Source organism: Salmo salar, chromosome 19 (genome assembly GCF_965601325.2).
Source record: "Salmo salar chromosome 19, fSalSal1, whole genome shotgun sequence".
NCBI lineage: Eukaryota > Metazoa > Chordata > Actinopteri > Salmoniformes > Salmonidae > Salmo > Salmo salar.
Genome location: NC_138309.1, coordinates 29957809 through 29972095, shown reverse-complemented (window position 1 = coordinate 29972095; position 14287 = coordinate 29957809). Strand labels below are relative to the sequence as shown.

At 43.0% G+C, this 14287-nt stretch overlaps 1 protein-coding gene and 1 pseudogene across 3 annotated transcripts in view; one reads left to right on the top strand and one right to left on the bottom strand.

Moving 5' to 3' along the window:
• The window catches only part of LOC106578695 (myomesin-1), a 44629-nt gene extending 34959 nt beyond the window's left edge, over positions 1-9670 (top strand). For all 3 annotated transcript variants that reach the window (XM_014157798.3, XM_014157799.3, XM_014157800.3), the window contains 8 exons: positions 1229-1316; positions 1417-1455; positions 1663-1768; positions 2598-2761; positions 2976-3012; positions 3344-3366; positions 3542-3597; positions 8406-9670. In XM_014157798.3, the coding sequence (XP_014013273.3) occupies positions 1229-1316; positions 1417-1455; positions 1663-1768; positions 2598-2761; positions 2976-3012; positions 3344-3366; positions 3542-3597; positions 8406-8654 (762 nt within the window). In that variant the 3' untranslated portion in view covers positions 8655-9670. The remainder of the gene's footprint in view (positions 1-1228; positions 1317-1416; positions 1456-1662; positions 1769-2597; positions 2762-2975; positions 3013-3343; positions 3367-3541; positions 3598-8405) is intronic.
• A 275-nt stretch (positions 9671-9945) lies between these two features.
• Positions 9946-12268, bottom strand: LOC106578697 (general transcription factor II-I repeat domain-containing protein 2 pseudogene; annotated as a pseudogene).
• Between the last annotated feature and the right edge of the window lie 2019 nt (positions 12269-14287).

Genomic DNA, 14287 nt, shown 5'->3' with positions numbered 1-14287 from the left:
CCACTGTGGCCATCATGGCCCTCATGAATAAACTGAATTCGAAACTACAAGGGAAGGGCCTTTTTGTACTTCAGATGTACAGCCTTGTCAAAGCCTTCAAGAGCGAATTACTCCTCCTGACCCGCCAAGTAGAAGCCAACAATCTCACCCACCTTCCGACACCACTAGTCTGTTCCCTATCAGATGACCAGCGGGAGAAGTATACATCGCTGCTGCGTGCTTTGAACGGTGAGTTTTCTCATCGTTTTGAGGATTTCGAAGTGTTGGATAATGCTCCCAATGACCTACGACTCGAGCTTATCGATCTTCAGTCTGTTTCAGTGATTGGAGAACTATTCAAACAAATGTCACTGACGAGGTTCTATGCATCTCTCGATGAACAAAACTTTCTAAAGATTGAGTCATGCTCAGATGTTTGCACCAACCTATGTATGTGAACAGACATTTTCAGTAATGAAATATAAATCAAGGCACAGATCATCTCTAACTGACTCTCACCTCTCAGCAATCCTGCGCATAGCAACGTCAGAAACTATACCTGACTTCACTGCTCTAGTCAATACCCATCAGAGACTATACCTGACTTCACTGCTCTAGTCAATACCCATCAGAGACTATACCTGACTTCACTGCTCTAGTCAATACCCATCAGAGACTTCACTCCTCACACTGATTGAGTAGTTTAAATGTAATGTTGAGCTCTCTTTCTTGTGTTTTTGTGTATACCCGTTATTAACAAGAGTTCTGTCCGTGGTGCTGAATGCACAGTGTACTTTTCCCTCCGTGTAGTTCATTACATGTTTAATAATGAAAATACCTACCAAAAGGAGAACATGGATGTGGTTTATTTCTGTGCATGTTAAAAAAGTAAAATATGTAGCATATCTGGACATGATTTACAGTAGATATATCTGTCAACACAGTCATGCACATTATGTATAATCATGTAATATGATTCTGGCCCGCGATGGCAAAAATATATTCTGTGGTCTTCCATGGAAAATAATTGCCCAGCCCTGCCAAAAGGGGTCATTCTGCCATCTTCTTGTTTTTTTTTGTTTTGAGAATGCTTTTTTTGCTTTCGCATCCTATAAATGTGTGTCCTGCAGCACCCATAGCAGGGGAGAAAAGATTGTCTTTTCTCTTGAGATTTTTATTTTCTTCCTTTACAAAATGGTGGCTGTGCATTTTTTTAGAGGTGTGTCTCAAACCTTGCCTTCTCTTATAGATCTCAAAGAAGGATGCCGGTGTCTATGAGATTGTTATGAAGGATGACAGAGGGAAGGACACATCTACGTTGAATCTGACAGAACAAGGTGACTAAACCCTCAAAGCCATACCTCATTGTGTGTACAGTAACGCAAGAAGTCTGTCATTTTTTAAAAGTTATATTATTGTCACATTTCTGTTTTCCAGGTTTCAGAGACTTGATGAATGAAATGTTCAGTCATATCGGTAAGTACATGTTTCACTATAGTAGAAACGTCATATTAAGTTTTACTTGTGTTCAAAACATACCTAAAGTGTCCCTCTGTAAAGTTGAGCTGTGAAACATTTTGCTGTGTAAAGTCTTTAATGTTGCACTGTAACATTTCTATAATGTTGCACTTTGTAACTTCTCTATAATGTTGCACTGTGTAACGTCTTTGTAACCTCCGCTAGCCAAGTCCTCCACCGCACTGAAGATCCAGAGCACAGAAGAGGGCATCAGATTGTACTCCTTTGTCAGCTACTACAACGAAGCACTCCAGGTCACCTGGCACCACAAGTGTGTACTCTCCTTACTTCTCTGTGTTTATGTGTGTCATTGGAGGCTGGTGGGAGGAGCTATATGAGGATGGCCTCATTTTAATGTCTGGAATGGATTCATTGAAACGGAGTCCAACGTGGTTCCCGTATGTTTGATTCTGTTCCATTAATTCCATTCCAGCCATTACAATGAGCCCGACCTCCTATAGCTCAACCCACCAGCCTCTGGTGTGTGCGCATGTAGCACATGAAGACTTACTACTCAGCCTGAAGTGTCCCCACTTGCACTGCCATATAGCTAGCTTTTCGGTGGCGCCGACTTGGTAAGACGCTTTGGGATGTCGGTCACGTGTTTTAGCAAGGCAGAGGTCCTGGGTTTCGAGCCTTGGTGTGAGGTGAATCAGGAGGAAATGGTACTCGTTAAGCAAGCAGCGTGATGTCAGTTACAGATGGTGCCGTGACCTGGATCTGCAGTTGTGCTCAGCTCAACACTGGGGCCGCTGTGTTGTAAGTTTGGGGGGTGAATGTAGTGCATTTTGAAACGTACTCCTCAGCCTGAAGTGTCCCCACTAGCGCTGCAGAATAGCTAGCTTTTCGGTGGTGCTGACCGCTAAAACGCTTCGAGAGGCCGGTCACGTGTGCAAGCAAGGCAGAGGTCCTGGGTTTGAGCCTCGGTGTGAGCTGAAATCAGGAGGAAGCAGTACTTGCTAAGCAAACAGCGTGAAGTCCGTTACACGCATGTGTCTGCATTTGTGAGTATATTTGCAAGTAAATTTAACTGTCAGGTGTGTGTTGTCTGATGCAGCCTATATGTGTGTAAGTCAATGATCTGTTTTCCTCTCTCGTAGGGATTCAGCGATAGCCTTCACAGACCGCATTAAGAGTGGTGTGGTAGGAGAGCAGCTGTGGCTACAGATCACAGAGCCCACAGAGAAAGACAAGGGCAAATATGCCATTGAGTTCCATGATGGGAAGGGTGGTCTGAAGAGGACTGTGGAGTTGGCCGGCCAGGGTGAGACTACATCTGCTTCCCAAATTGCACCCTATGTTCCCTATATAGTGCTCTAATTTTGACAAGGGCCCATAAGGCTGTGTTCAAAAGTAGTACACTATGTTGGGAAAAGGGTGCCATTTGGGATACGGCCTACACCTAAGTTTGAATTAGGCAGCTTCCCACTACACCAATGCTTTGATAGGCTTACTAACCTCTTTTTGTTTTATTGCAGCATTTGATGACGCATATGCTGAGTTCCAGAGACTCAAGTAAGTGACTTAAAATGTGTGGATTTTTGTACATAAAAAAAATTAAAAAATACACATTGTGTAAGCCTATCTACATGTTGTGGATGTGTCAGTAAGTACTGTCCTTCTTTTCATGTCATTGCTATTTTTGGTGTTCCTCCCTGTTTTCCCAGCCACTCTCTCTTTGCATGTACTGTTTAAATAGCAGGCAGTCTCTGACAGGACTTGAGGAAGGGAAGTGGGTAGACAGATGAAGTCTTTACTTAGACACGCTTCCTGGCTCCAAACACATTCTCTGCATTCGTTTCTCTTATCTTTGTTCTTCAATTTGTTCTGTCTCTTCCATTGTCAGAGCGGCCGCAATTGCAGAGAGAAGTAAGTTCTCACTCTCTCTGTCACACACACACACACACACACACACACACACTTCAACTTTTAAAAACGTTATTATAAGATGGGGATGAGAGGACTGCTCACTGTATTTTAGTGGGTACTGATATTTTTAAACTGATCTGAGCTCAGTGGCCTAATTTGGTGCTCCTTTTTTCAGATCGTGCTCGTGTGGCGGGAGGCCTGCCTGATGTTGTCACCATACAGGAGCTCAAGGTAACCATGTCTGGATGGATCTGTATCTGTCTATGCATGTCCACAGTCCCAAACTGGCCATGCAGGCTTGATAGTGAATGACACTACTATGGCTGCATCTGAAATGGTACCTGTAATGGGGATTTTCAAAGTGAATAAAAGAGCAGAACAATCACAGATAGTCAATCTGGTTTAATACAAGTTGCAATAGGGAGGCACCTCCAGAACAGAAGCAGAGAAAATGTCTAGCGGGCCCTCTCTGAGAAGGCCCTTATATATTAATCACACAGAACCGAATGTTCTGTAAACACCAGCCTGTCAGGCTTGTAGGAAATCATAACATCAGCTGATACAGAATCACACAGTGTCACAGATACATTATCAGTGTGTCCTCGAATCTAGTCTGGTGTCAAACTTTAAACATAACTTTCAACACTGGCAGACATTTGATACTGGCAGTTAAACGGGTCAATACTTAGTCTATAATTATCTGTTGATACTAACGGGTGTAAAGTAACGAATTATAACTACTGTCGTTACTGTAATTGAATAGCATTTATCTTGATGAAACTACGCTGGCGAGTAAATAATCCACCTCTACCCTCTGTTCTATTGGTGAATGTACAATCACTGGAGAACAAACTGGACGAGCTCCGTTCGAGACTATCCTAACAATGTGACCTGAAGAACTGTAATATCCTATGTTTCTCTGATATTTGGCTGAATTAAAAACATGGATAATATTCTAGCTGGTTATTCTATGCATCGGCAGGGTAGAACGGCAGCGTCGGGTAAGCTCAAGGGGAGTGGTGTGGGTCTCTTTGTTAACAACAGCTGGTGCACAATATTTAATATTAAGGAAGTCTCGAGGTTCAGTTCGCCTGAGTTAGAATGCCTCATGATAAGCTGTAGACCATACTATTTACTAAGAGTTTTCATCCATATTTTTCGTAGCTGTCTTTTTACCAACACAAACCGATGCTGGCATTAAGACCGCACTCAACGAGCTGTATATAAGCAAACAAGAAAATGCTAATCCAGAGGCAGCACTCCTAGTGGCCAGTGATTTTAATGCAGAAGAACTGAAATCTGTCAACTCGTTTCTACTGGCATGTCACCAGCGCAACTAGTGGCGGAAAAAACTCCTTTACTCCAGACACACATACAAAGCTCTCCCTCGTCCTCCATTTGGTAAATCTGACCATAATTCTATCCTCATGATTCCTGCATACAAGCAAAAACTCAAACAGGAAGTACCAGTGATACGCTCAATACGGATGTGGTCTGATGAAGTGGATGCTAAGCAACAGGACTGTTTCGCTAACACAGACTGAAATATGTTCTGTGACTCATCCGATGGCATTTAGGAGTTTACCACATTCATTTAATAAGTGCATCGACGACATTGTCCCCATGGTGCACATATCCCAAACAAAAGCCATGGATTACAGGCAAAATCTGCACTGAGCTAAAGGCTAGAGCTGCCTCTTTCAAGGAAAACCCTCTGACGAACCATCAAACATCAATACAGGACTAAGATTGAATCCTACTACACTGGCTCTTACGCTCGTCAGATGTGGCAGGGCTTGCAAACTATCATTACAAAGGGAAAAACTAGCCGCGAGTTGCCCAGTGACACAAGCCTACCAGATGAGCGGAATACCATACATGAGAACACCAGCTGTTCCAGACGACTGTGTGATCACGCTCGCAGTAGCAGATGTGAGTAAGACGGATTACCAGGACGCATACTCGGAGCATGTGCTGACCAGCTGGCAAGTGTCTTCCCTAACATTTTCAACCTCTCCCTGACCCAGTCTGTAATACCTACATGTTTCAAGCAGACCACCATAGTGCCCAAGTAACCTGCCTAGATGACTAATGCCCCATAGCACTCACGTCGGTAGCCATGAAGTGCTTTGAAAGGCCGGTCATGGCTGTCGTGTCTTTGGGGGTACCATTAAACTGAAGATATGTTTATCAATTAGCTCCCTGTAATTATTATCACGCGACTAAATTGATTAGTCGTTTAATTGTAATTAACTAGGAGATCGGGGCACCAAGGAGAATATTCAGATTACAAAGCTATAATTTTCCTAATATAACTTTCCTGTACTATAATATTATATTCTATTATAGTATAGGCCGATTATCTTCTGGTTTAAATGGTGTATTTTACCTCTAGTCCAGTCTCATTCCAAACGTCGTAAATTGTTGTATCTGCACGAACCCAGTCTTTACTAAAATCATCCATACATCAATTGTCTTAAAATCATTTATTTACTACACTAAGTAATTAACAGAACACATACAAACAGTAATTATCGTCACAAAGGATTGGTATAGTAATGTGCCCTAATGGCTAACAAGCATGGCTGGTCTGTTAGACAATGGGTCATAAACGGTCAGCTGAGAAGTTACAGAGTTCATTAATATTAACAATTGACAATTGAAGGCTCACTCATTCGGGAACAATTGCAATCAATATATATTTACGCTCAGTGTGTCGTCGTTCTTTGTTGGAGAGTTCGGTTCTGTTGGAGAGTCTCTCTCTCTCGGTTAGAATGGATCTTTCAAAGCGACATTCATTAATGTCGTCATAGAATGGTTGTTTCGTTGGTCTTCGCGTTCAATGATATAATTTACTTAGCTGCAGACTAATAATTAATATCAAAGACTTATTCTTATTCTGTCGGTATCAATAGTCTAAAAGTTAACCACATGGTATGGTTCACTTTCAGTAGAGGAATTAGATGGTATGTGGCCATGGAGTGTAGGCCTGGTCTGAAGAAATGTAAATCATGGGGTGTTTTATAGTGCCCATCGAACAGGCTTGTCAAATGACGCCTGGTCCTGTATGTGTCCCTGGGGCGTGCCTATGACTGAGTTAGAATTGTATTTCTGTAACCAAATCTATCACATTACATCAGTACAATAGCATCTCATGTGTATTATAAAAGCTTCATCCTTATTAATACATTCTATACACCCATTATAATGCAAGTCTCAAGCTGAGTCTATTATATAAACAGTTTTATGGTAATATGGCTATATTGTCTCTTCTGAGTATCACAAAATTGTACCAAGCGGATCAGTTCGTAGCTGGATTCTTCACCAATCTTCCATACCTTCTCCAGAACACAAAATGTCGCTTGGCTCTCCAATTCTATGAGTTGGAAGAATTTCCTGTGTCTCTCTATGGGCCATGTGGCCAGAGACTCTCCTGGAATTTTAGAGTTTTTACAACCCTTTACACACAGGGTGGATTGGGGGGAAGGTAGGTTGGGTGGTGGTGCAAAAGGGAGGGGGGGTCAACTGTCCTCCCTGTACCAAAAGAGGCCAACGTCATGACATGGCTCACATCAACACCATCATCCCGGAAACCCTAGACCCACTCCAATTCACATACAGCCCCAACAGATCCACAGATGACGCAATCTCAATCGCACTCCACACTGTCCTTTCCCACTTGGACAAAAGGAACACCTACACTACTGTTCAAAAGTTTGGGGTCACTTAGAAATGTCCTTGTTTTTGAAAAAGCACATTTTTGTCCATTTAAAATAACATCAAATTGATCAGAAATACAGTGTACATATTGTTAATGTTGTAAATGACTATTGTAGCTGGAAACGGCAGATTTTATAATGGAATATCTACATAGGCGTACAGAGGCCCATTATCAGCAACCATCTCTACTGTGTTCCAATGGCACGTTGTGTTAGCTAATCCAAGTTTATAATTTTGAAAGGCTAATTGATCATTAGAAAACCCTTTTGCAATTATGTTAGCACAGCTGAAAACTGTTGTGCTGATGAAGGAAGCAATATAACTGGCCTTCTTTAGACTAGTTGAGTATCTGGAGCATCTGCATTTGTGGGTTCGATTTCAGGCTCAAAATGGCCAGAAACAAAGCCCTTCTGAAATTCGTGAGTCTATTGTTCTGAGAAATGAAGGCTATTCCATGCGAGAAATTGCCAAGAAACTGAAGATGTCGTACAACGCTGGGTACTACTCCCTTCACAGGACAGCGCAAAACGTCTCTAACCAGAAATGAAGAGGAGTGGGAGGCCCCGGTGCACAACTGAGCAAGAGGATAAGTACATTAGAGTGTCTAGTTTGAGAAACAGACGTCTCACAAGTCCTAAACTGAAAAAAAAGCCATATCTCAGGCTGGCCAATAAAAAGAAAAGATTAAGATGGGCAAAAGAACACAGTATATTTTTGACAAATCGTTTGGTTTTTTTTACATTCAGATATGCCTTTTTTAAAGTTTTATTTTATTTTTATGATTTACTTTTTGAGGAAAATGTCATTAAAGTAACAGTACTTCTACTTGAGTAGGATATTTCAGTACTCTTTCCACCCCTGGGCGCAAAACTACTTCATTAAATATGGTACTTAAAGATGCATGGTTAACTTTTCTTTCCATTCCCCAAGGGAATGCATCGGTGTGCATCTCCCCGCACACACAATCATGTTTATTACATATCAAATACAGGAAAAGGATAACTCAAATCATTTCCCATTACAGTACCCTAGTATTCCCTACATAGTGCACTACATTTGATCAGAGCTCTTGTCAAAAGTAGTGCACTATAGAGGGAATAGGGTGCCATTTCGGACGTACCCTACTGTATATGTATTTGAGCCATAGAACATAAGGTGTGATCCCGTCTCTCTCTCTCTCTCTCTCTCTCTCTCTCTCTCTCTCTCTCTCTCTCTCTCTCTCTCTCTCTCTCTCTCTCTCTCTCTCTCTCTCTCTCTCTCTCTCTCTCTCTCTCTCTCTCTCTCTCTCTCTCTCTCTCTCACTCTCTCTCTCTCACCAGGCCCTGAACCTGACCTGTAACATTTCAGGCGACCCAGTGCCTGAGGTCGTCTGGCTGAAGAACGAGAGGGAGATTGTGTCAGACGACCACTACATCATGAAGTTCGAGTCGGGCAAGTACGCCAGCTTCACCATCACCACGGTGAACACGACAGACTCGGGCAAGTACAGCATCCTGGTGAAGAACAAGTACGGCACAGAGAGCGCAGACTTCACCATAAGTGTCTTCAGCCCCGACAGCAAGAAATAAGGGAGAAAGGAAGAAGGCCGGCAAGAAATAAGGGAGACCTCAATCTTTGCGTAAATATCATGTGTAAAAAAACAGATTGAGTCCTGAGCATTGGTTTGAGATGGTTTTTATGGTACTATACATAGTATTTAACAGTTTGAAAAGGTGTATCGTTTTACTCTGAGCATGAAATGTCCAAAGGTTCAGAAAGAAATCAGAGAAGAGCTGTTTCAGCATTTTATCTTTCAGAATTACAAAAAAAACATATACTATACTAAAGGTCCAATCGTCCTTTATCTTGACACAACTATGACCTCAGGCACTGAAACAGTTATACAGTCATAGCATTTTCCCCATGTATTACAATTAAGGCTGTCAGAGTTAATCAGCTAACTCGAGTTAACGTTTTGTAATTTTAGTGCACACTAATCGCATTGTCTGAAAGCGTTCAAAATACACTGAAAACATCACCTATACAGCAAAACAAGTTGACATTAGGTTAAAGAAAGTGTGCTTAATTCATCTACTTGATTTTGCTTACTGTCACTTTGGACAAAATCAAAGACAAAATCTTAAAATACAGCTCAATTTGAGCAAATTCAGAATTTGTGATTAATCACAGCAAATCCTGGAATTAACTCGATTACATTTTTTCATCGTTTGACAGCCCTAATTACAATATCCCACTGGGCACACACTGGTTGAATCAATGTTTCCACACCATTTCAATGAAATTAAGTTGAACCAACATGGAACAGACATTAAATTGACATCTCTGCCCAGTGGGATGTTGCTATAGCTAAAAAATATGAATTTAAGTACTTAGACCGTTTGTGTTAATTCAAATTACTCAGTAGTGTTATTACATCACTCCTTCTGTCACTGTAGTGATTATGACTCCACTTCCTTGAATTATGACACCACACCCTCTGATTATGACATCACTTTCCCTGACACTTAGTAGTGATTATGAAATCACTTCCTCTGTCCCGTCCCACGAGAAGGGCTAATAAAATGGAGCATGTATTTCCTCACCACCTCTGTTTTCACTGCATTGTTCCTTCTCTATGGCACCCCATTCTTCATTCTCCGTTCTCTCCCTCCACTCTTCACTCTCTTCTTCAGTCTCCTTTTCACCATTCACTCCTGGTCCCTTGTCTTATATTGTCTGTTGGTCATTTAGTCTCCAAAGGCCAAGAAGGCATCTATCAGGAACATACACACACTTCTCTCCTTACACTAGTGCAGGGGTGTCAAACTCAAATACCCAGTGGGCCAAAATGTAAAACCTGAACAAAGTCGCGGGCCAACATTGAACAAATGAACCTTTTAATATGGACCCAAACAAGTTTTGCTTTAACATTGAATATGGAACAAGCATCGCTTATTACCATACAATATATAATTTAATAGTGGAGACATGCAAAATCGAATTTCAAATGAAAAAACACATCAATGGCATTCATTTATTAAATAAATAAAATTTTAATAAAAATCGTATGCCTCTTTTCTATTTGCAGCCTTCTGATTTAAATACCAAAATAAACTTTTTCCACTGGCTAATAATTTTACAAATAAAATTATAATAAATCAATCAACCATTCAAGCCCATGCCTTACGGCAAGAAAAAGTGCACAAAGAAAACGTTAATTATTGCACACTGATCTAATCTGATGTGCCCAAGCCAGATACCTGGCATCTCTTCTTGGATGCTAGTTCATCAATGTCTGGGCTCAGGCTCTGAGCTGAAGAAATCCTCAGTATCGAGCGAAGGTGTTCATCAGTCAGACGTCTCCTGTGAGTTGTTTTGGTCATCTTCATCGAGGAGAAAAGTTGCTCGCATAGATAAGTGCTGCCGAACATGGAGAGCATCTGAGCAGCTTGGGTGCGGAGCTGAGGCATTGTGTCAGGGATGAACCGTGGAAACTGTGCGGCGCCCACAGCATCATACTTTGACTTCAGCGTGTCGTTGCACTGGAGTTCAATCAGCTCCATTTGGATGTTGGTTGGTGCATTTTCCACATCAACTGCGAAGGGATTACTAAGCAGTTCAAACCTACATTTCTGGACATCGAAGTCTGCAAATCGCCGGCTAAACTCAGCGGCGAGAAAACTGAGTTTTTCAGCAAACTGTGCGCATGGGAACATGGCGGTAGAGATCTGCGCTTTTATGGTTTGGCAGCAGGGAAAATGGCAAGGGTTTCCTTGCAGCATCTGATTCTCCCACAGGCACAGTTTAGTTTTAAAGGCCCTCACTGCAGCGTACATGTCTGTGATGATGCGCCCCCGCCCCTGAAGCTGCAAGTTCAGCGCATCGAGATGGCTCGAGATGTCACAGAGAAAGGCCAGCTCACACAGAAACTTTTGCTCCCGGAGCTCTGCTGTATCCTTCCCTTTGGTTTCCAGGAATTTACATATTTCCTCACGCAGCTCGAAACATCTGTTCAGTACTTTCCCTCTGCTTAGCCATCTCACCTCTGTGTGATACGGCACGTCTGCGTATTCCGAACCACACTCTTCTAGAAAAAATGTAAACTGGCGGTGATTCAGACCTTTTGCTCTTATAAAGTTAACTACCTGTGTTACTGTGGTCATAACATGTTCCATCTTTAGGGCTTTGGCACACAGTGATTCCTGATGTATGATGCAGTGGTAAACAGTTAGCTCACCTGCACAGTTCTCTTCCCGCATCTTCTCCCGAACCATGCCCACCAGTCCACTCTTTTTACCGCACATCGCTGGCGCACCATCTGTCGTTAATCCAACGAGTTTATCCCACGGCAGCTTTATTTCAGTTACACATTTGGAAACCTCCTCAAAGATTTCCTTTCCTGTGGTTGTGCCATGCATTGATTTGAATCCCAATAGCTCCTCCGTAACACACAGATTTGAGTCCACTCCACGGATGAAGACTGACAGCTGAGCAGTATCAGATGCGTCGCAGCTCTCATCCACAGCGAGGGAGAACGCAATGAAATCTTTTCCCTTTTCCATCAGCTGGTCATACAGATTGGTGGCAAGATCACATGTGCGATCAGCTACTGTGTTCCTGCTCAGGCTCACGTTTGAAAATGCTTGCTTTTTCTCTGGGCATACGAGGTCACAAACTTTCATCATGCACTTTTTCACGAACTCTCCCTCATTAAAGGGCCGGGCTGATTTTGCGATCTCTGCTGCCACTATATAACTAGCCTTTACAGCAGCCTCACTTTGTGATGTGGCTTTTTTTAACATATTGTGAAACCAAACTTCTTTTCATCTCCTCTACTTTCTGGCTCCTTTGAGTCATGTCCAGGTCCTTGTATTTGTCATGGTGTTTCGTTTCATAGTGTCGTCTAATGTTGTACTCTTTACTTACAGCCACGTTGACTCCACAAACAAGACAAACAGGTTTGTCTTTTACATATGTAAACAGATATTCTGCCTCCCACTTGTCCAGAAAGCTCCTGTTTTCTGCCTTTCTTTTCGCCATTTTTGGGAAGGGATAGCGCGCTGACAGTTGTAGCGTCTATGTTGCTATGACTACTGTCACAGAGGAGAGGGCGTTTCTGGGTCCTGTCCTGATTGGCGCGCGAAAACAACAGCAGAGCATTATGGGATTCGTAGTATTAGCGGTGAATGTGCTGTATAATACCGGCGGGCCAGCTCTAGTAGTAATTTGGTATTGTCTCGCGGGCGGGCCAGAGTTTGACACCCATGCACTAGGGAGTCAAACTCAACTCCTTGAGGACTGCACCCCTGCTGATTTGTCTCATTTATACCTTTGCAAAAGGGTGTGTTGATACTGCAGATGTGTGCCCTTGAGGACTTGAGCTTGACAACCCAGCTGCTTTATACATTTACATTTACATTTTAGCCATTTAGCAGACGCTCTTATCCAGAGCGACTTACAAATTGGTGCATTCACCTATAATATCCAGTGGAACAACCACTTTACAATAGTGCATCTAAATCTTTTAAGGGGGGGGGTTCGAAGGATTACCTTATCCTAACCCAGGTATTCCTTGAAGAGGTGGGGTTTCAGGTGTCTCCGGAAGGTGGTGATTGACTCCGCTGTCCTGGCGTCGTGAGGGAGCTTGTTCCACCATTGGGGTGCCAGAGCAGCGAACAGTTTTGACTGGGCTGAGCGGGAACTGTGCTTCCTCAGAGGTAGGGAGGCGAGCAGGCCAGAGGTGGATGAACGGAGTGCCCTTGTTTGGGTGTAGGGCCTGATCAGAGCCTGAAGGTACGGAGGTGCCGTTCCCCTAACAGCTCCGTAGGCAAGCACCATGGTCTTGTAGCGGATGCGAGCTTCGACTGGAAGCCAGTGGAGAGAGCGGAGGAGCGGGGTGGCGTGAGAGAACTTGGGAAGGTTGAACACCAGACGGGCTGCGGCGTTCTGGATGAGTTGTAGGGGTTTAATGGCACAGGCAGGGAGCCCAGCCAACAGCGAGTTGCAGTAATCCAGACGGGAGATGACAAGTGCCTGGATTAGGACCTGCGCCGCTTCCTGTGTGAGGCAGGGTCGTACTCTGCGAATGTTGTCACCCTTATACCATATACTTTGTCTCGTAATACAATCAGCTAACTGTACCTTGTCTCTGTCCACACACACTTCCAGTGAGCACCACTCCTCTCATCACATTTCTCTGTAATGAGTGTTTGAAAGGTAAGCACAAATCACTTGAGTGATCCTCAAACACCCATCATGTTATTGTTCATTACATGTTTTCTCATCAAGGATTGACCACTAGTAGGACCTTACACTGCCTGTATCCCAAATGGCACCCTATTCCTCATATTACTCTTGACCAGAACTATGGGCCTTTGTCAAAAATAGTGCAATAAATAGGGAGTCATTTGGGAGGCAGACATTATACAGTGCATTTGGAAACTATTCAGACCCCTTGACTTTTTCCATATTTTGTTATGTTAAAGCTTTGTTCTAAAATGGATTACCGTAATTTCCGGACTATAAGCCGCAACTTTTTTCCCGCGCTTTGAACCTCGCGGCTTAAACAATGACGCGGCTAATATATGGATTTTTCCCGCTTTCAAATTGTTTTTCTCAAAAAAAACACATTCTGTGACGTGCTCAGTTTTTTGGCGGCATGAAGCTTTCATTAGACCAATGAAATTGCCGAACGGGTTAAGGTCAAACAACTTTTTTGTTTACTGTTTAGATTAAATAGAGCGCGCTCAAACTTCCCATCATTCTGATTACGGTAGTCATTTTGTCACCCTGATTCCTGGGGGCACAAGAAATTATTTGCAGCCACTCGACATCAGTGTAAATCGTGCATTTAAGGTGGCGCTCCGTGTTCAGTGGGAGGCTTGGATGACAAGCGGGGAGAAAACCTTCTCTAAAACGGGCCGCATGCGAAGAGCAACTTATGGTCAAGTCTGCCAGTGGGTCCTGACAGCGTGGAGCATTGTCAAAAAATCCACTATCATCAACGGGTTTCGAAAGGCTGGACTGCTGCGTGTTGAAGAGGGCTCAGCGGGGGATTTGCCTCCGGATGAAAGTGACGAGAGCGACAATGAAAACGATCCAATATCGGATGAAGCAATTCTGAGGCTATTCAACTCCGACACCGAAGGAGATGACTTCAGTGGTTTCAGTGCACTGCTAATTTTTTATTTTTTTTGTTACAAGCCGTGTTTCGTTGAAGCCT